At 47.2% G+C, this 22,063-nt stretch overlaps 1 protein-coding gene across 3 annotated transcripts in view; it reads left to right on the forward strand.

Moving 5' to 3' along the window:
• Window positions 1–22,063, forward strand: part of ARMH4 (armadillo like helical domain containing 4) — a 61,503-nt gene that overhangs the window by 10,747 nt on the left and 28,693 nt on the right. For 2 of the 3 annotated variants that reach the window (XM_082217517.1, XM_082217518.1), the window contains exons 2-4: window positions 3,571–4,885; window positions 9,086–9,310; window positions 15,394–15,618. In XM_082217517.1, the coding sequence (XP_082073643.1) occupies window positions 3,571–4,885; window positions 9,086–9,310; window positions 15,394–15,618 (1,765 nt within the window). The remainder of the gene's footprint in view (window positions 1–3,570; window positions 4,886–9,085; window positions 9,311–15,393; window positions 15,619–22,063) is intronic. The other variant, XM_082217519.1, reaches the window with a different exon arrangement.

Below are 22,063 nucleotides of genomic sequence, written 5' to 3' on the forward strand. Positions count from 1 at the left end.
GGTTCTCCATCGGTCGGAGAAAATAACAGAGTTATTTGTTATAACAGAGGCCAACCAGAGAATATTGAGAAGCAAAGCAGCTAGTAAGCCTGATCTTTACTAACTGTTGCAACAGGGTGCTCCCCCCCACACGCAGGAGAAGGAGGAGAGACTCAGAACCAAGGTGTGTCCGCCCTTATATAGACTTTTAAATTGCCCGCGCTGGAGTCCAAGACCACCCTCCCGATACATCATACCAACATCACAGAAGGGGCGGTCTACAACAGAAACCTGAGTGCGTTGTTTGCCTCCTTTCTGGCAGGTTACCTGTTAATGCTTACTTGATTGGATCCCCTGGGGAGCCTGGCCAGTCTTTTGTAATGACAAATACTTAGTCCCTGAGCCAGGTCACGGGCTCACCATATTCATACACAGACATATCCTTAAGACAGGATTTGTGAGCAAAAAGACAATGGGGAGGCTCCCCCATCCCCTCCCTCCTTGCAGAGAAAACATTTGGTCAGTTTGGAAGTGAAAATGGTTTCAGGGCGCTCCTCCTGTGCTGCTCCAGACATGTGGTCCACACATCTACGTATGCGCTTGGTTGGTACATTTATGAATATTTATTATATATATATAAAAAAGACCTTAATTTTTTTATTTCACCAGAAAGGGGTTAAGCACACTCAGCTTCTGCTATCAGCTCAGAACGGCAGCTTTCCAAGGCTGCTTTGCAGACTGTCTCGCCAGAGTGGTGCATGCTCTGGTTATCTCTCGCTTGGACTACTGCAATGCGCTCTACGTGGGGCTACCTTTGAAGGTGACCCAGAAACTACAACTAATCCAAAATGTGGCAGCTAGACTGGTGACTGGGAGCGGCCGCCGAGACCATATAACACTGGTCTTGAAAGACCTACACTGGCTCCCAGTACATTTCCTAGCACAATTCAAAGTGTTGTGCTGACCTTTAAAGCCCTAAACGACCTCAAAGGCCCAGTATACCTGAAGGAGCGTCTCCACCCCCAATGTTCCGTCTGGACACTGAGGTCCAGTGCCAAGGGCCTTCTGGCGGTTCCCTCGCTGCAAGAAGCCAAGTTACAGGGAACTAGGCAGAGGGCCTTCTCGGTGGTGGCACCTGCCCTGTGGAGCGCCCTCCCACCAGATGTCAAGGGAAAAATAACTACCAAAATTTTAGAAGACATTGAAAGGCAGCCCTGTTTAGGGAAGCATTTAATGTTTAATAGATTATTGTATTTTAGTGTTTTGTTGGAAGCCGCCCAGAGTGGCTGGGGAAACCCAGCCAGATGGGTGGGGTATAAATAATAAATTATTATTATTATTATAACTGAGCTTTTCGTTCCATTTATGAAGACCTTTTGCCTCATCTGCGGTCTCCAAACACCCTTAACTGAGGAGCCCTGAGCAGGAGTGTGGAAATGATCAGCTTTCCTTGAGGGAAGACGGACTTGTGCCGTTGGGTATTATTGATCTGCTGGTTTATACAATATACTTGTCTCCATCCTTTTCTAATTAGAAATCACTAAGGAAGATGATTGCCAAACAAGCTGATCTTCTGCTTTTGGGTGCAGAGAGATGTCTTTGTTTTGTTTTAAATAGTTTCAGATCAATATGTTCTACCTCCATGGTTGGAGGCAGTGAAGGCAGAACAGATATAGTTTAAATTTCTATTAATGTTTGATTTGTTTTTTAAAATTATTATTATTATTTCCATGTTTTTAGCTGTTCTGATTTTATCTGTCAGCTGCCTTGAGATGGTGTCAGGGGAGAAGATGGGGTATAAATAAATGTATGATAATAACATAACATAACATAACATAATATGATAATAAACATTCAGGAAGTAATTTAAAGGGCTTGTTTGTGTGGTTCAGTCTAGAACAGAATGGTACAGTCCTCTTCAGTCTGTAGAAATCTGATATGCAGGAGAAATTATCATTATTAAGTTGCCTGTTTATAAGATTACTTACCTGCCATTCGCCATAAGGTACCAGTAAGGGTTGCGAGTTTATAATAATACAACAGAAAACCTTATAAAAGAGTTGATGGATTATTAAAAAAATAAAACAAAACAATTCCCAACAAAAGCAGTGCAGTATAGTTTCAATGAAACAGAAATTGCCGGTCTAAGGCCACAACTGAAGTGTCTTGTGAAGTAGAAAAGTCCCTTGCACATAGAAAGCTAGCCTCTCCAGGAGAAGTGTCTTGGCCTGACCATCTCCCTGATGTGCTAGTTTTCCACATGCAAGGAGATTTCCTATTTTTCTTTTTATGGAGGAGATGCACCTTCTTAGTATGTTTGCATTTAAATTTCTCCCACCTCTCACCCCTTTGCAAAGCAGCTGACCATGGATTAAGGGTGAAAGTATTGTAGCGAAGCACTATTGGGATGCTTTAATCGCTGCACCTACCAGTGTCCCTGACTGAGCCTGGCACCACAGGGTGGCGCGTTGAGAGATGACAGCTGCTTGCAGTTCTCTCCATCAAGCCTGCCAGCAGGCTGTCATGTTCCTTGAACTTCAGGGATGGAGGTGTTTGCGATGAGCAGAGCAAGCACCTCGATCATCATGGGTACCTAGTAGCTCCGCTCAGAGGGTGGCCGCATCTGGCTGTGCTCTGTTGTCCATCGATCCCACCTTTGTCGCCAGTGTTAAGTTGTGGGTGAACATATCAGACGAAACAGCGATTCTTCAAACAGCTCTTGTTTATTCACAGGCCAGAACAGAACTGAACTGAAGGGTTCAGCTAACCTGCTTATATAGAGCTCCACTACAACACTACAGTAACCATTTCCTGTAACTATCCAATCACTGAACGTCACTTTCGATCCCTTATTTGCATATGTGAACCTGAACTATCTACAGTATCCCCCTGCTGGCCCAGGGTGAGAACTTCAGTACATAACAGCGACCAAACCTTTATCCCAGCTTCCAAATCTGCATCCTTTTGGTGGCATATCTGAACTGTAGGTAAAAGTAAAGGGACCCCTGACCACTAGGTCCAGTTGTGACCGACTCTGGGGTTGCGGCGCTCATCTCACTTTATTGGCCAAGGGAGCCGGCGTACAGCTTCCGGGTCATGTAGACAGCATGACTAAGCTGCTTCTGGCGAACCAGAGCAGCGCACGGAAACGCCGTTTACCTTCCCGCTGGAGCAGTACCTATTTATCTATTTATCTAAACCACAGAGCCTAGGATTTGCCGATCAGAAGGTTGGTGGTTCGAATCCCCGCGACGGGGTGAGCTCCCGTTGCTCGGTCCCTGCTCCTGCCAACCTAGTCAAAGTGCAAGTAGACAAATAGGTACCGCTCCGGCGGGAAGCTAAACGGCGTTTCCGTGCGCTGCTCTGGTTCGCCAGAAGCGGCTTAGTCATGCTGGCCACATGACCCGGAAGCTATACGCTGGCTCCATCGGCCAATAAAGCAAGATGAGCGGCGCAACCCCAGAGTTAGTCACGAATGGACCTAATGGTCAGGGGTCCCTTTACCTTTACCTATTATATGTATAAGACCTTAAATTTTTTATTTCAAGAGCTTAACTGAACTGAGAGCTCTCTTTTGCTTCTCGCTTCCAGGTCTTGCTCCCCGGCATCGCTTGCTCTCCTCGTTCCCCCGCACGGCGCTCCGCCGGAATGGGCCCCCATCTGATGGGTTTCCCCATCTGCCTCTCCCTCTGCCTCATCCTGCTCAGCTCCTGCAGCCCGCAATGCCTCGCTTTCTGGGAGGCGGAGGGGCGGCCCACGAGACAACTACGCCAAGCCTTTCCGGAAGACCCCGGAAATGTGAGCGTCCCGGGTCCAGAAAGCCCCTTCAGCTCACCTGCGCAAGCAGCCGGCAGTGCGGCTTCTGGAAACCTCTACGAAGGCGCCACAGCCGAGCTGGCCGGGGAGCTGTTAAACACCGCCACCACCATCAAAGCCACGCTGCCAACCAGCCTGGATGCTCAAAGTCCTTCAGGACGCCAGGGTTTGGATGTTGACGCCACTGCCTCAACCCCAGAGGTGGGTGGCAGCGAGCAGCAGTTGGACCCCAGTGTGCCCAGTAAAGAACTGGGGAGCAACAGGCAAAGCGAAGTCCTGCTTGCCCCGGTTGTGACGACTCCAGACCCGAACGTGAGGGGTGATGGGTTCAGCACCACCGCAGGAGAGCTGGTGGAGGGTGGCAGGGCAGGAGATGGGCTTGGTTCAACGGCGGACGTTTTCGCACCAGGCGCCTTGGAAGGAGGCAAAAGCACCACATGGCGACCGGCCACAGAAGAAGTGCCCATTTCCAAAACGATAGCCAGCAGCCGCTCTGTGACTCCTTCCCCTCCAGCGGGTCAATACGTTGATTCTGGGCAAGGGCCGGACAGAGACGACCCCTCGGTTTTGAGCAGCACAGAGGGTCCTGTCTTGGCCCCGACTGACGCCGCCTCGGGTTTGCAAAAGGGGATCTCCACGGATTGGGAGCTCTTGAAAGGCGTTCCTAGTGCTGCGGCGACTGTCACACCACAAAGCGACGACTGGGATGATACAAAATTCGGGCCCGCCAGTCGGGTGGGTGCTCTGGGACCCGTGGCGGAGCTTTATCCCTCCGTGGGGGGAGAAGAAGAGGAAGACGATGTGAAGAAGGCTCTGCCGCCGAGATTATCGGCAGCTGCGGCGAAAGGAAGCGAGAATGTTCAGACCGGGTTGGGCCTCGCGTCCGCAGCAAGCGGGGAGCCCACCTCGCCCTCTGCCAGCATGGATCCTGCCCGTGTCGCTGACCCATCAGCGAAAGCCCTCTCTGGGAGTGCAGTGGAAAATGGAGACCCCTTTGCCACTTCCCTTTCCAGATCCGTCGCAGAGGCAACCGCTACGACGGACGTGACCAAATCAGATGTCTTCCAAACCCCGAGAGATTCGTCAAGAGGTAAATAAATTCCTCCTTTTGCTTTCAGTTTATTTGGTATGCGTCCCTATGACCCGGAAACGGTATGCCGGCTCCCTCGGCCAGTAAAGCGAGATGAGCACCGCAACCCCAGAGTCAGCCACGACTGGACCTAATGGTCAGGGGTCCCTTGATCTTTACCTTTACCCTATCCAGCCTTCCCTTTAAGCTGCTCAACAGGGCATACACAATCCTGCCCCCCTCCCCATTTTATCCTCACACCAGTCCATTGGGATGGGTTATGCTGAGCGGTGGTCTGAGGTTGCCCAGTGACATTCATGGCCAAGGGGGTGGGATTTGAATCCTGGCCTTCCAGGTCCTCATCTAGCACTCTAACCATTACACCACACTTCTCCTCCTTGGCAGTTCCTTTTTTCAAGAATGGCTTGGAATAAAGAGCCATTGGCGCGAGAGGACTTGGCCTACATTGCCATCAGGCAATGAGATCACCTCCTTGGGTGGCACTGTGGTCTAAATTACTGAGCCTCTTCGGCTTGCTGATCAGAAGGTCGGCAGTTCGAATCCCCGAGACAGGGTGAGCTCCCGTTGCTCTGCCCCAGCTCCTGCCAACCTAGCAGTTCGAAAGCACACCAGTGCAAGTAGATAAATAGGTACTGCTCCAGCAGGAAGGTAAACGGTGTTTCCGTGTACTCTGGTTTCCGTCACTGTGTCCCGTTGCACCAGAAGTGGTTTAGTCCTGCTGGCCACATGACTTGGAAAGCTGTCTGCGGACAAACGCCGGCTCCCTCGGCTTGAATAGCGAGATGAGCACTGCAACCCCATAGTCGCCTTTGGCTGGACTTAACCATCCAGGGGTCCTTTACCTTTTTTTTTACCTGCACTTTGGAATTCCCGGCCTGTTGATACCAAGGAGGTGTCTTCGGTGTGCCCTTTCCGATGCCTGTTAACAATGTTTTTGTTGAGGAAGCCTGCCTAGATTTTGCGAAAGCTGACACGTGTATTAATCTGTTTTTAGTCTATTGTAGTTTTTTTAAAAATATAAAATTCTGGTTGATTTTATTGTTCTATCTGTTTTGTAAGCCACTTTGAGGGTTTGTTTGATTTTTTTACAGTCAAGTGGCATATAAATTTTATGAAATGAAAAAATAAACCTTCCTTCCTCTGTGTCCCTTATCTGCCCAAAATGATCAGAAGAGATTTTATCTTCTTTGAGCCTCTTCCTTGATTCCATTCCCTGTTTGCTGGCTGAGGTCTGGCACCAGAGACAAGACGTTTGCTTTGGTGTCCCAGATATCCTGTGTATCTGGGCTCTTTGGTATTTGACCTGTATTATAACACTGTTGCTGGCAGCATTCACTCATTCATTGGCTCAGATTGCTCAATAGAGGGTGTGTTCGCATTACTGCCTTCAAGGGGTAAGTTGCTGGGCTCTTATTTTTTTTTTGTGTGTGTTTTTCACATCTCCTTTCTGCTCACATCAGCACAGCTTCATTAGTATCGGATTCATTTCTTTCTTTTTTCTTTTTGTATGGAATCTCCTGGCCCTTCAGGAATTTTATTTACAACATAACACAACCCCCCCCCCCAATACACAAACCCACCCTCATTAAACGTGAACATAACATGCAGGGAGCATAACATACAACAATACAAGCAACCAAATAGAAGACTTCCTTTATCCTGTACAGTTGTGCCCAGCAAGACGAATGCCTCGCAAGACGGAAAACCCGCTAGACGAAAGGGTTTTCTGTTTTGGAGGTGCTTCGCAAAACGAATTTCCTATGGGCTTGCTTCGCAAGACGAAAATGTCTTGCGAGTTCCTCTGGGTTTCCCCCCTTCCCCCCCTTTTCCCAAGCCGCTAAGCCGCTTATCAGCTGATTCTAAGCCGCTAAGCCGCTTAACAGCTGATCCGCTAAGCCGCTTATCAGCTGATCCGCTAAGCCGCTTATCAGCTGATCCGCTAAGCCGCTAAACCGCTTATCAGCTGATCCGCTAAGCCCGCTAAGCCGCTAATAGCGCTAATCCGCTAAGCCGCTAATGGGCTTGCTTTGCAAGACGAAAAAACCACAAGACGAAGAGACTCACGGAACAGATTCTTTTCGTCTTGCGAGGCACCACTGTATCTGGCTTCCTTATTTACTTCTTATAAGCTGTTTCCTTTATGCATAATCATTAAGTTTTTTATAATTATAGCTTAAATATCCACAAAGTCTCCTGCAGACATTAATCAAAACAACTCCAATTATGTATTTTAGGGCACTGTTTTGTGAAGTATTCTCTGCATTTTCCCCATGCTTTTTGAAACTCTTGTCTAGTGTGATCTCTAATTGCCTTGTTAATGTAGCCAGTTCAGTATACTCTTAACAGTTTGTCTTGCCTTTCCTTTTTTGTTGGTTGCTACTGGAAGGAATTTTTTTATTTTGACTATGGCAGACCAACACGGCTACCTATCTGTAACTGGTAAATAGGATTGCCAGGGCATATATTTTGCTTCCCCTAAAGTTTCATCCCCCTGATTCCCAAAGAAGAGGCAGGGGAGCTTTCAAAATTCTGGCAAGTTTGCACTTTTAGCCGGCTGCCACAATCAGATGCGTCTGGCAGAAGGAGGAGGAGGAGATTTTTTTGACCTTCAGGCTCTGCATTCTGGAGCAACTGCTGCCGCTGTGGAATTTTTCCTGCAGGCAGCACAGAACTTCTGCAGCCCTCGGTCCAGTGTTTTTTGGCTGTTTCTTTGCCACTGCAGTGAGCTAGTTTGGGCAGGCTCAGGTTCTGGCGGCAGCCGGCTGCTTTGACGGAAATGTCCCCAAATGAAAAATGGGAAAAAACCGGAGAAAGTGTCATTGCAGGAGGGGAGCCTTGGTCACGCTAGGCTCTGACGCAGCTGGAGAGATGGCAATCGCTGCCATCTGTCTAGCTCTCGCTTTCCGGAGGGGAGGCCGGGTGATCAATGGAGACCATGTGGGTGTGAGGATATTGGAACATATCCGGCTCGGCTCCTGCAATGAACGGCTGTTTCTGCAGCAGGAGAACTAGGTCAGCAAACACTTGCTGCAAGAAGAAAAAAGGGAGAAATTCCTGCCACCTTCTTGCACACGTTGTCTGCTGTACAATGTACATAGGGGATAAAATTGAACCCGGAAGAACCCCACATTGAAGGCTCCATGCGGCTGAAAAGCAGTCCCCAAGCTGCTGCTTCTTTGGCAATCACCAAGATTGTCTTCCATAAACACAGTTTTAGTAGTGAGTCCGTAAGTGACTGTGGAGGCCAATTCTGGACCCACACGTCCTTCCACAGTGGGGACATAGGTTTCCGGGCAGGAGTTGATCACCGTGAGGGTTTGTCAAGCGTGCCTTCCTCTTAGCACGTTTCTCTCTTGTGTCCTGAGTTCGAGTGTCTTCAAAGCCTGTGGCACCTTTGGTAAAGGCTGTTCTCCAACTGGAGCACTCGCAGGCCAGTGTTTCCCAGTTGTCAGTGTTTATACTATATTTTTAAAGATTTGCCTTGAGAGAGTGTTTAAGCCAGTGTGAGAGAGCCAGTGTGGTGTAGTGGTTAAGAGCGGTAGTCTCGTAATCTGGGGAACTGGGTTCGCTTCCCCGCTCCTCCACATGCAGCTGCTGGGTGACCTTGGGCCAGTCACACTTCTCTGAAGTCTCTCAGCCCCACTCACCTCACAGAGTGTTTGTTGTGGGAAAGGAAGGGAAAAGGAGAATGTTAGCCACTTTGAGACTCCTTAGGGGAGTGATAAAGCGGGATATCAAATCCAAACTCCTCTTCTCCTTCTTTTGTTGACCACCAGCACTACATATTCCATTTTTAAGTTCAGAATAGAGTAGTTGCACCCCAAGTATTACATTCTGGAAATGTCTATCCAAGTAGGACTGGAACCACTGCAAAATGGTGTCACCCACCCCTAGTTCGGACGGCTGTTCCATTAGGATACCGTGGTCGATGGTATCGAAAGCCACTGAGAGGTAGAGGAGAATTAACAGGGACACATCATACAGTTTCTGTGCCAAAACCGGGTCTAAACTCCGACCGGAATGGACCTAGGAAATCAGTTTCTTCCAAATACATTTTAAAAAGAATAAAAAATGAATGAATGAATGAATGAATGAATGAATAAATAAGGGTGCTCTCAATGCATTCGGCTTTCCCTAAATGGGTCGGTCCAGTAACAGATATTTTATCTTCTTCTGTGTTTCCCACCCCACACCCACCAGGCGTTACTCCTGGGGCAACAACATCCTTCCACGAGGCGGGTGCCGTGCTTCTTCCAGCTGTGACACAAGGCGACTTTAGCACCCAGCAAGCCGCAGGGCCAGAGAAGGTGATGGAGGGAGAAACACCAACAGCTTTCAGAATCTCCCAGCTGCCAGAAGACTCTGTGGCTGCTGCTTCCCTCCTTGCCACCAGTTTGCCTGTTCTTAAAACACCGGATGCAAAAGGTTGGTAGACTCTTCTTTCTTTCTTCTTGGCCGTGACTCCATAATAATAATATTACTTTTATTATTTATACGCCGCCCATCTGGCTGGGTTGCCCTAACCCAGTGGTCTGCAACCTTTAAGACAAAAAGAGCCACTTGGACCGAAGAAGAAAAAACTGGGAGCCGCAAAACCATTGCGGCATTTAAAACAGTGGGGAGTGTCGAGGCACACAATGCGCCTCCTCCCCTCACTAGTATCCGCCCCGGAGCCGCGGCAAAGGTGTAAAAGAGCCACATGCGGCTCCGGAGCCGCGGGTTGCTGACCCCTGCCCTAACCATTCTGGGCAGCTTCCAATACAGTCATACCTCGGGTTACAGCCACTTCAGGTGGTGTTTCTTCGGGTTGCGGACTGCCGAAACGGTACCGGAACGGGTTACTTCCAGGTTTCGGTGGCTGCGCATGCGCAGAAGTGCTAAATTGCGCTTTGCGCACGCGCTGAATCGCAACCTGTGCATGCACAGACGCGCCACTGCGGGTTGCGAAAGCTGCGGGTTGCGAACATGCATCCCGCATGGATCACGTTCGCAACCCGAGTGTCCACTGTATATGCAAAAACACGATAAACCAGCAAACATAAAAAACACACTTCTTGATACATGGTCCAGCCCACAGCCTGTTATTTCCTACCTCTGCCAATAATCAGTATTCCTCCCCCACCGAGCATGCTCAGTTCTTGTCGGGCTGTTTTGAGGGGGTTCCTCCCCTCACTCTTTTAGGGTGTTTCTCCTAAAGATTTTGTGGTACTTCTGCAAGTCTAGAGGTCCCTGCCACCTGCTGATAACTGGCTTCTACCCTGAAATCACAATGGGAAATGCACACAGATATCTGTAATCATCATGAGAGTGTGTCTGAAAAACCGAAACACCTGCAGCCTCACCTGTTCCAGGCACTCCAGTCTTCCTGTCCTCCTGCAGTCTGGTCAAACTCATGCTGGTAGCTTCGAGAACACTGTCCAACCAACTTTGTAACCAGAGGTTCAACTGACTAGAATCTGAATCACATGCACCACAAGGCCTATGCAGCCTCAACTTAAGATGGCTCCCCGGCCTGGCTTTGCACTGCAAAGTTTGCAGCAGCACGTGCAACAAAATAGCGTCCAGCATTCAAAAACCTCCTCAGCTTGCATTAACTAGCCACACACAAGGCATGCAAGCTCCACCCCCCAGTCGTTCTTAGACTTCTTATTGGGTGAGCAACACAGCCAAGCAACACAGTTGGAGCCTCCCTCCTCCCTGGCCGGCAGGGAGGAGGGGAGAGGAGCTGCTTCCTTTGAAATTTAAGGGACATCATTTAAGGGACATTTAAGGGACATCCATCAATAAGGGACAGCAGTGGGACATGGCGCTGGAATAAGGGACTGTCCCTTCAAATAAGGGACACTTGACAGCTATGGCCCAGCGCCTTCCTCGGAGGTTCGGTTCACTTTGCCTCGCGGTGCACGAAAACGGAACCCTTTGTGTTTTTTTAAAAACAATTTTTATTAAGTTTCTTACAGATATAACACATATCACAACAAAAGAAAAACAGAGAAAAAACAAAAGAAAAAAGACAAGATAAACAAAAAACAAGGTACCTAAATACCTAAACAACCTAATCACCTAAACAACACAAATTAATTATTATTTTGATTTCTAACCCCATAAACATATTTTGGGCTTCCTCTGAGCCCTCCCATCTGAATTTCCTTGTAATTAAAATGTAGCAGTTTTCTGGTATCATTTTTTTAAAAAAAACCACAGTATTCCAATTAAAATAAAATTTCTTAACTTTCCTTTAGGTTCTAAATCTTTTTACGAAAACACTTTGGAGAGGGAAAATTAAAAAACCAAGGGGAGCATCTTTCTTACCGCGCTGCTAAAATATTTAATAGGGATGCATTTATAATTAAGCTTGCTGGAAGCAAACTAATTGCGTGGGGACTCTGACGGTAATCTGTTAGCGATGGGCCCTTGGTGTGGCTCAGACCAGCTCCTTGGGATCACCACAGAGAAGACTTTGAATAATAATAATAATAATAAATAATAAATAATTTTTATTTATACCCCGCCCGTCCCCATTTAAAAACCGGGTTCTAGGCGGCTAACAGCAAATATAAAACATGGATTAAAATGAGACTTTAAAAAATCATAAAACAGCATAAAGTACAACATAAAATGCAGTATCGATATCAATAAAATTCAAAAATTCAGGGGTCATTTTGGGGGGAGGGGACTCCATCAGTAGACATCAAATGATCACCAGGGCCAAGTTGGTCCTACTAGGGCCAGCAAGGGCCAGGGAAGAATTTAAATGTGGGGTCCCAGAAAGGGTTTCTTCATAGAAGAGGAAAGGGGAAAAGGGAATAGAGGATCAGGCTTATTCAAATTGAAGGCCAGCGGAATAGCTCTGTCTTACAGGCCCTGCGGGAGGAGATCAAGTCCTGCAGGGCCCTAGTCTTGTGGGACAGAGCATTCCACCAGGTTGGAGCCATCACTGAAAAGGCCCTGGCCCTTGTAGAGGATAGTCTGACTTCCTTAGGGCCCGGGACCTTTACGCTATTATACAGTATTCATTTGAAGGCATTTACACACACAGACCCTGATGTTGGGAAAGATGGAGGGCATAAGGAGAAGGGGACGACAGAGGACGAGATGGTGGGACAGTGTTCTCGAAGCTACCAGCATGAGTTTGACCAAACTGTGGGAAGTAGTGGAAGACAGGAGTGCCTGGCGTGCTCTGGTCCAGGGGGTCACGAAGAGTCGGACACGACTAAATGACTAAACAACACACACACACACACACACACACACACACACACACACACACACACAGTGTTTACAAGTGAAAATCCCCACAGGGAGCTGGGTAATAGCCTCTACCAGAACTCATAGCTGGAGCGTGTGATTCCTGGTGCTTTGACCTCCCACTTTAGAGATAAACTTTTTGGCTCATTCCATGTTCTTCTGGCAGTTAAACATTGTGTTTCCTGCATATACAGTGGTGCCTCGCAAGACGAAAAGAATCCGTTCCGTGATTCTCTTCGTCTAGCGGTTTTTTCGTCTTGCGAAGCAAGCCCATTGACAGATTAGCGCTATTAGCAGCTTTTAGCGGCTTTTAGCGGCTTATCTGCTGATCGGATCAGCTGATAAGCGGCTTAGCGGCTTAGAAAAAGGGGGGGGGGGAGGAAAAAAACCAGCAGGAACTCGCAAGATATTGTCGTCTTGCGAAGCAAGCCCATAGGAAATTCGTTTTGCGAAGCACCTCCAAAACGGAAAACTCTTTCGTCTAGCGAGTTTTCCGTCTTGCGAGGCATTCATCTTGCGGGGCACCACTGTAAAAGCAGATCTGGTGTGTTTTAAAAACTGCGTCCTACCCTATCAACATGTTATCTTTTTGCTTGTCATAGAACAGGCATCCCCAAACTCAGCCCTCCAGATGTTTTGGGACTACAATTCCCATCATCCCTGACCACTGGTCCTGTTAGCTAGGGATGATGGGAGTTGTAGTCCCAAAACATCTGGTGATGGCTGTCATAGAAGCATAGAATGATAGAGTTGGAAGGGATCCTGAGTGTCATCTTGTCCAACTCCCTGCAATGCAGGGATCTCAACTAGATCATCCATGGCAGGTGGACATCCAACCTCTGCTTTAAAACCTTCAAGGAAGGAGACTCCACCTTCTCCTGAGGGAGACCTTCCCCTGTCGAACAGCTCATACTGTTAGAGATTTCTTAGAGAGATATATAGATACAGTGGTGCCTCGCAAGACGAAATTAATTCGTTCCGCAAGTTTTTTCTTCTTGCGAGTTTTTCGTCTTACGAAGCACGGTTTCCCATAGGAATGCATTGAAAATCAATCGATGCGTTCCTATGGAGACCGTCCGGGGACAGAGGGGAAGCGCCACACACCTTCCCCTCTGTCCCCGGACCTGTTTTAAAGCAAGGGAAGGGGCAGCGGGGAGAATCGCTTCTCCCCGTTGCCGCCCCTTGGTTCAAAAGGGGTCCGGGGACAGAGGGGAAGGCGCACGCGCGCCTTCCCCTCTGTCCCCGGAGATTGCGGGGCTGGCAACGGGGAGAAGTGATCTTCTCCCCGCCGCCCCTTGCTTCAAAAGAGGTCCGGGGTGCGGGGGCAAGCTTCGTTTTGCAAAGCAAGCCCATAGGGAAATTCGTCTTGCGAAGCAACTTGAAAACGAAAAAACCTTTCGTCTTGCGAGTTTTTCATCTTGCGAGGTGTTCATCTTGCAGGGCACCACTGTAATTTATTACGGTCAGAGACCAGCTTATAAAACACACTTGGGGGTACAATCCCAGAAAGAGAACAAACAGTTAAAACAATGTACAACAATGAATTAAAAATTTATAAATGCAATAAGCATGTTTAGTTGTTGTTGTTTAGTCATGTCCGACTCTTCGTGACCCCCTGGACCAGAGCACACCAGGCACTCCTGTCTTCCACCGCCTCCCACAGTTTGGTCAGACTCATGCTGGAAAAGCTCCCAAGAGCCGCACACACGCTCACACTCTTTAAAGGGAGTGCTGAGCAGAGCCTCCTGCCTGCATTCGCTCCATAAGACGCACACACATTTCCCCTTACTTTTTAGGAGGGGAAAAGTGCGTCTTATAGAGTGAAAAATACGGTATGTGTTTATGCCTTTATTTTTGGTGACTCACTGGTCCCAATTTTTTTTGCTCCCTGTTCCAGCCATTTTGGGATGGCAGCCACAGCACTTTTATCAAGATACGCATGCCGGCAGCTCATTCTTTATCCCCCCCCCCCGAAAAAAGCACCACTCAAATCACTAAAGGAAATTAAAAGAAGATAAATGCCGCAAACAAATAATCTGTCTGGCTGCTCCTCAGAAGAGAATGCCAGACTAGGCAGGACAGCTCAGCCTCAACCAGGACGACTGACTCATAATAATGACGACAAATCCTTTGGGAGAATACTTTGTTCCTAAACTCTAGTATGGCATAAAGTTGTTGCCTTAGTTAATAGCATCTGTGGGATGTAAGCCACTGGGAGCAGTCAAGTACAACATTCCTTGTAATGCTAGAGAAGACATGCGAGGGAATGTTTGGTCCAGCCAGTTGAAAACTTCCTGTTTCCTCCTGGCTGGAGCATCCTTCCTTTGCATGTGACTAGAGGTGGGCGTGACCTTACCTGTCCAGGTAACAAAAGGGACAAGTCACGCAGCACGCTCTCCCTCTTTTTCACTTCCTTCTTCATTTGGCCTGCTTCTTAGCTAGGAATGATCTGCTAGCTTCTCAAAAGCACTGGGATTATTCCTCCATATAGGGTAGATCCACATGTACATATTTGTAACTTAAGTCTGCCTTCAGGAATCCAACTGTGAACTGATGTGAGTAAACTTCTTTTATTGACTTTGAATAAGACTGCCGTGTCTTTATTCTTTTAAGAGCGATTAAAGGGAACTTACCAGGAACATACAATTCAATACTGAATTGTATAATAGTGAGAGGCTTACACAAGCCTGCAACCAGCTATCTGCTGTGCATGTATGAAAAGGGAATGTAAACTCTGCTACATAAAGAAACTTGCTAGTGCAAGTTAGAAAGGATATTAATAGACAACATAGCCTCTTCTGCCACCCTGGACGTTGCTTGTGATGCTCTTGGGCTAGTTTGTGCTCATTATCCTTTTTTTATTTATTTCCAAAACCGAAAGAAGAAAAATTACAAACATCAAAGTCAACATCCATATTCATTTCCTAACATAAACCTATTACATAATTAACTAAATTGAAATATACCTAATTACTCTAAACTTCCCTTTGCTGTATACAAATACAACACAGTTAGAAATTTTATACTAAAGCTTTTATATTATAAATAATATTTGAAATTCCCCTATACCCCCTGTTCCCCTTGTGCAGGGGTAAGCAAGGAAATAATAAAAGAATCCGCTGAACAAGGATTAAATTATAACAAACACAACAAGATGGAAGAAGTAAAAATAAAAATGAGATCACACATGGGTTTGTGCTCATTATCCATGTGGGTGTTGGGTATACACCAATCTCCTGTTTTCTCTTCCTCTTGCACAGGGCCCGTCACTGCCCTTAGCGGAGAGGAGGAGGAAGATGTTTCTGTTGCCAGCTCTCCTGCAACTCTGGGGGACCAGAGAACGCAGGACGAAGGGATTCTGGGAGCGACCGAAGCCATGACAGTTCCGCCGACCTTGGCGTCTTTGACGAAGAGGACCACTGACCCAGCCACGCACCGGATCACCACGGCTGCAACCTATGAGCTTGATAGGCTGGAATCAGAAGGTATCTATGTTAAGGCCTCGGATCTCAGCGCCAGACCATCTGCTCTATGTGCAGAAGGTCCCCGGTTGAGTCCCCATTAGCATCTGCAGGTAGGGCTGGGAGAAACCCTCCTGCCTGGAGACTCAGTGTTTTGCAAGCTTGGTTCCCCAGCTACGGTTGGACTACAACTCCCATGATCCCTGCTAGCTGGGGATGATGGGAGTTGTAGTCCAACCACAGCTGGGGACCTAAGTTTGAGAAACACTAGGTGGACAACACTCACGTCTGGTGGACCGCTGGTTTGACTTCGGAAATAATAATAATAATAATAATAATAATAATAATAATAATAATAATAATAATAATTTATTTATACCCCGCAAATACCCCAGCCACTCTGGGCGGCTTCCAACTGAATATTAAAAACAGTACAGCATCAGACATTAAAAACTTCCCTAAAGAGGGCTGCCTTCAGTTGCCTTTTAAAAGTAAAATAGTTGTTTATTGCTTTGACATCTGCTGGGAGGGCGTTCCACAGGGCAGGCGCCACTACTGAGAAGGCCCTCTGTCTGGTTCCCTGTAACCTTACTTCTCGCAATGAGGGAACCGCCAGAAGGCCCTTGGCGCTGGATCTCAGTGTCCGGGCTGAACGATGGGGGTGGAGACGCTCCTTCAGGTATACAGGACCTTATCACGTTCCCAGGTCCAGTACAATCTCAGTTAACTTGTGCGTTTTGACTTTGCACTGGTTGAAATTGTCCAGATTACATGCACACATTTAAGCTCTTTTTGTGCTGAGTTTTCCCGGCGTGGAGCCAGCTTTTGAACTCTCCTCCTTGCTTACTGCGCAAGTCCCGCTCAGCGCAGGGGCACTGGCATGCTCTCGCGAGATCTCACAGGAGCTCGGACAGCCCCCGTGAGATCTCGCGAGAGGAGCATCTCAGAGGTAAGGATGCAAGACCAGGACAGAACAGTAGGGCTTACATTTTGCACACAGAAGGTGCACACAGTCAGACCCTGGTACCTCCAGCCGAACGGATCAGGGAGAAGCTGATGGAAAACACCTCTGTTGGTTAATGTGTGGAGAAGTGATGGATAGTTGTCGAAGGACCCTGTGTGAGAGGCAGGGAAGAAGAGATCTCCCAGGATGGGAGGATGGGAGAAGAAAGGTGAGAGCTGGTGGGGTCTACCTTCCTCTGCATGGGACAAGTTAAGAAAGAAGATTCCACCTAAACATTAGGAAGAACTTCCTGACAGTAAGAGCTGTTTGACAGTGGAATTTGCTGCCAAGGAGTGTGGTGGAGTCTCCTCCTTTGGAGGTCTTTAAGCAGAGGCTTGACAACCATATGTCAGGAGTGCTCTGATGGTGTTTCCTGCTTGGCAGGGGGTTGGACTCGATGGCCCTTGTGGTCTCTTCCAACTCTATGATTCTATGATTCTATGATTCTAAGATTTATCAAGAGGTGTGGGACATAGCTATTAATGTTCATATTAATGATAAATCAACATGTGCCATTAAGGTAATACGGGGAATAAGCAGGAGAAATGATTTTGAGGAGAAATGGAGGGTGTTTGTAGAATTTGTACTGTTAAAACAGGAAGGGGTCAAACCATCGCAAGAGGTGTTGAAATTTTGGGAGGTTGCATAGTTCCAATGGAATGGACTCAGTGGTGGGGTGCGCATTTTTATTTTTATTTATACTTATTACTTTGTCAGAATAAAAGAGTAATAATAATAATAATAAATAAAATAAAAATAAAAGTTAAGATTTATCTGCGAAAGACAACCCCCCCTTTTATGTTTTTGTTTAGATTAGTTACTCTTTTACTGTAATATATTAGGAAAGGTCTTAATAAAAACTTATATTGATAAGGGGATTTAACAGGAAATAAAGTAGAAGAACCAGCTGAATCTTCTAGTCGCCCATCTAGTCCACCGTCCTGTTCTCACAGAGGCCAACTAGATGCCTGTGGGGAACCCAAGCACAAAAGAACCTCTTTTGCTTTCCAACTGTGGAGGCGTAGGATCGTCATCCTGGCTAGTAGCCATGGGCCGTTTGTCCTCTCTGATTTTGTCCAGCCCACTTTTAAACTATCCAGGTTGGTGGTCATCCCTGTGGCAGGGAGTTCCATAGTTTAACTATGCACAGCATTCCTAGTTTTACTGAACCACCATTCGTCTCTACCCAGTTGAGTCTTCTTCTCCCCCTCCTCCTTTGGCGATCACTTGTAGCCGAGTAAGATTGTCTTCCATAAACATGGGGTTTTTTTTAAATTTTTTATTGCAGATTTTTTAACAAACAAGAAATCACCAAACATATAAAATACCATCACCAAAAAAACCCCAAACAATCAAAAGAGAACAACAACAAACAGAAAAATAGACATAAAACAGAAAAAATACAACAAAAACCACTGTCCATAAATCATGTTTCCATAGCTTTTGGACTTCCTCACATCTCCCTTTCCAGCATTCTCAATAATAAAGTTGTAAACAGCAATTTATCACCTTATTTCAATTCTTATTTTGTAATTCTCAAATATTATATCTCAGACTTTAAATATTTTTATCATGTGCTTAACAGCTTAGTTTAAACATAATATTGTTTCCTAATTCGTCTTTTACTTAAAACATCACTTATTCTCATAGTTTCTTTCAACTAAAATTGCTGATGCCATGTTACTTTCTATCGTGCATCTTCTTAACATTCATGCAACTTATAGTATTTTTGTAAATAGTCCTTAAACTTTTTCCAGTCCTCTTCCACTGTTTCTTCTCCCAAGTCTCGGATTCTGCCAGTCATTTCAGCCAGCTCCATGTAGTCTATCAATTGCGTCTGCCATTCTTCCATGGTTTTAACAATGATGTCACGGTCCGGTTCATGGGCAGTCGAAGTCCCGGCAGGGGATGTCAGGATCGGGGGCAAGATGGCGGGGTAGGAGCAGGAACGGGGGGTCCAGAAGCCAGGAGTCAGGAAGCCAAGAGTCCGAGGGTCAGAGAGCAGGGAGACAAGAAACCAAGGGTCCAAGGGTCCGGAAGCAAGGAGTCACGAAGTCAAGGGTCTGAGGATCAAGAAGCAAGGAGCCAAACGCAGGAAGCGTGTTGCTGTGGCAAAGAGCCGAAGGGAAATGCTGACCTTATATCCCTTCCCAGTTCTTGCCACCAGGTGCTGTGAGTTACCAAGCGGCCTCACCTGTGGGGCCACGCCTTGCCTCTTCAGAACAAACTTAGGAAGGCTCCAGTCCTGCAGAGTCCTATTGGTCACAGGGCCTGGCTCCTGCATGCACTCCTGACAAATAAGTCTGTGACTCCACACGTTCTGGATCCACACATCCTTCCACAGTGGGGACAGTAGGTTTCCAGGCAGGAGTTGATCACGGTGTGGATTTGCCAAGCGTGCCTTCCTCTTAGCACGTCTCTCCCTTGCGTCCTGAGTTCGAGTGTCTTCAAAGTCCATGACACCTTTGGTCAAGGCTGTTCTCCAACTGGAGCGCTCGCAGGCTAGTGTTTCCCAGTTTCCTCTTTTGTTGACCACCAGCATTACGCTTTCCATTTTAAAGTTTGGAACAGAGTAGTTGCTTTGGAAGACAATAATCAGGCATCCGCACAACATGACCAGTCCAACGGAGTTGATGTTGAAGAATCGTTGCTTCAACACTGGTGATCTTTGCTTCTTCCAGTACAGTGGTGCCTCGCAAGACGAAATTAATTTGTTCCGCAAGTTTTTTCTTCTTGCGAGTTTTTCGTCTTTCGAAGCACGGTTTCCCATAGGAATGCATTGAAAATCAATCAATGCGTTCCTATGGAGACCATCCGGGAACAGAGGGGAAGCGCCGCGCACCTTCCCCTCTGTCCCCGGACCTGTTTTAAAGCAAGGGAAGGGGCAGTGGGGAGAATTGCTTCTCCCCGTTGCCACCCCTTGATTCAAAAGGGGTCAAGGGAGAGAGGGGAAGGTGCGCGCGCCTTCCCCTCTGTCCCCGGAGATTGCGGGGCTGGAAACGGGGAGAAGCAATCTTCTCCCTGCCGCCCCTTGCTTCAAAAGACGTCCGGGGACAGCGGGGAAGACGCGCTGCGCTTCCCCGCTATCCCCGGAGCTTGCGTCTTGCGAAGCGGCTAAGAAAACGAAAAACTCCTTCGTCTAGCGAGTTTTTCGTCTTCCGAGGCGTTCGTCTTGCGGGGTACCACTGTACACTGGCATTAGTTTGCCTGTTTTCCCAAGTGTTGTGTACATTTTTTTGGAGACACCATTGATGGAATCTTTTGAGGAGTTGGAGATGGCATTTATAAGTGGTCCATGTTTCGCAAGTATACAGTAAGGTTGGTGGTACAATAGCTTTGTAAACAAGCAGTTGAGTAGAACTGGGGTGGCCAGGGTGGAAACCTGTTGTGGTGCACGACTCCCCCCCCCAAATCCTGGCCATAGTGGCTGCAGTGGCAGCCTGAAACATCTGGAAGGCACTTCATTGGGGAAGGCTGAGCCCAGTTCCTGCTCTTCACAGCTGTGCTACATCAGCTCTTGTTTACAACATGATCACCAGAACAGTGTTATGAAAGCTGTTACCTGCCTGGGTCCTAGTGGGACAGATGGACTATGAATCATGGAAGGAGAGAGAGAAATAGGACATTCCAATTATGATTTTCTTTGCTTGAGGGTAAGACTGGACTTGTTTCCTGCTTGTTCTTCCAATTAGCAATCACTCTTTGGACTGGGCTGCAGGCTTGTTCCTTTGATATAATAACCAACATCCCATTTGGGCTCTTATAATTAATGTGCTAATGGGCTTCTGAGCAGGATTCGTTCCAAGGACTGGTTTCTCCCAAGCAACTTATTAAGAACCGCTGCAGCCTAATGGGTGGTTTGTGGCTGTGTGTGTGTGCTGGAAGCAGTAATGCTTCTGAAAACTGTTGCTGGAAACATTGGGAAGGGAGCGTGGCTGGGGAAACCCAGCCAGATGGGCGGGGTATAAATAAATAATAATTATTATTAGTGTGCGTCAAAAGGGACGTGGGTGGTGCTGTGGGTTAAACCACAGAGCCTAGGACTTGCCGATCAGAAGGTTGGCGGTTTGAATCCCCATGACGTGGTGAGCTCCTGTTGCTCGGTCCCAGCTCCTGCCAAGCTAGCAGTTCGAAAGCACGTCAAGGTGCAAGTAGAATCATAGAATTATAGAATCATAGAATCATAGAGTTGGAAGAGACCACAAGGGCCATCGAGTCCAACCCCCTGCCAAGCAGGAAACACCATCAGAGCACTCCTGACATATGGTTGTCAAGCCTCTGCTTAAAGACCTCCAAAGTAGGAGACTCCACCACACTCCTTGGCAGCAAATTCCACTGTCGAACAGCTCTTACTGTCAGGAAGTTCTTCCTAATGTTTAGGTGGAATCTTCTTTCTTGTAGTTTGGATCCATTGCTCCGTGTCCGCTTCTCTGGAGCAGCAGAAAACAACCTTTCTCCCTCCTCTATGTGACATCCTTTTATATATTTGAACATGGCTATCATATCACCCCTTAACCTCCTCTTCTCCAGGCTAAACATGCCCAGCTCCCTTAGCCGTTCCTCATAAGGCATCGTTTCCAGGCCTTTGACCATTTTGGTTGCCCTCTTCTGGACACGTTCCAGTTTGTCAGTGTCCTTCTTGAATTGTGGTGCCCAGAACTGGACACAGTACTCCAGGTGTGGTCTGACCAGAGCAGAATACAGTGGCACTATTACTTCCCTTGATCTAGATGCTATACTCCTATTGATACAGCCCAGAATTGCATTGGCTTTTTTAGCTGCCGCGTCACACTGTTGGCTCATGTCAAGTTTGTGGTCAACCAAGACTCCTAGATCCTTTTCACATGTACTGCTCTCAAGCCAGGTGTCACCCATCTTGTATTTGTGCCTCTCATTTTTTTTGCCCAAGTGCAATACTTTACATTTCTCCCTGTTAAAATTCATCTTGTTTGTTTTTGCCCAGTTCTCTAATCTGTCAAGGTCGTTTTGAAGTGTGATCCTGTCCTCTGGGGTGTTAGCCACCCCTCCCAGTTTGGTGTCATCTGCAAATTTGATCAGGATGCCCTTGAGTCCATCATCCAAGTCGTTGATAAAGATGTTGAATAAGACTGGGCCCAAGACAGAACCCTGTGGCACCCCACTAGTCACTCTTCTCCAGGATGAAGAGGAACCATTGATGAGCACCCTTTGGGTTCGGTCAGTCAGCCAGTTACAAATCCACTGAGTGGTAGCATAGTCAAGACCACATTTTACCAGCTTCTTTACAAGAATATCATGGGGCACCTTGTCAAATGCCTTGCTGAAATCAAGGTAGGCTACATCCACTGCGTTCCCTTCATCTACCAGGCTTGTAATTCTGTCAAAAAACGAGATCAGGTTAGTCTGACATGACTTATTTTTCAGAAATCCATGCTGACTATTGGTGATCACAGCATTCCTTTCTAGGTGCTCACAGACTGTTTGCTT

The sequence above is a fragment of the Podarcis vaucheri genome (assembly GCF_965113315.1).
Source record: "Podarcis vaucheri genome assembly, chromosome: 1".
Taxonomy (NCBI): Eukaryota; Metazoa; Chordata; class Lepidosauria; order Squamata; family Lacertidae; genus Podarcis; species Podarcis vaucheri.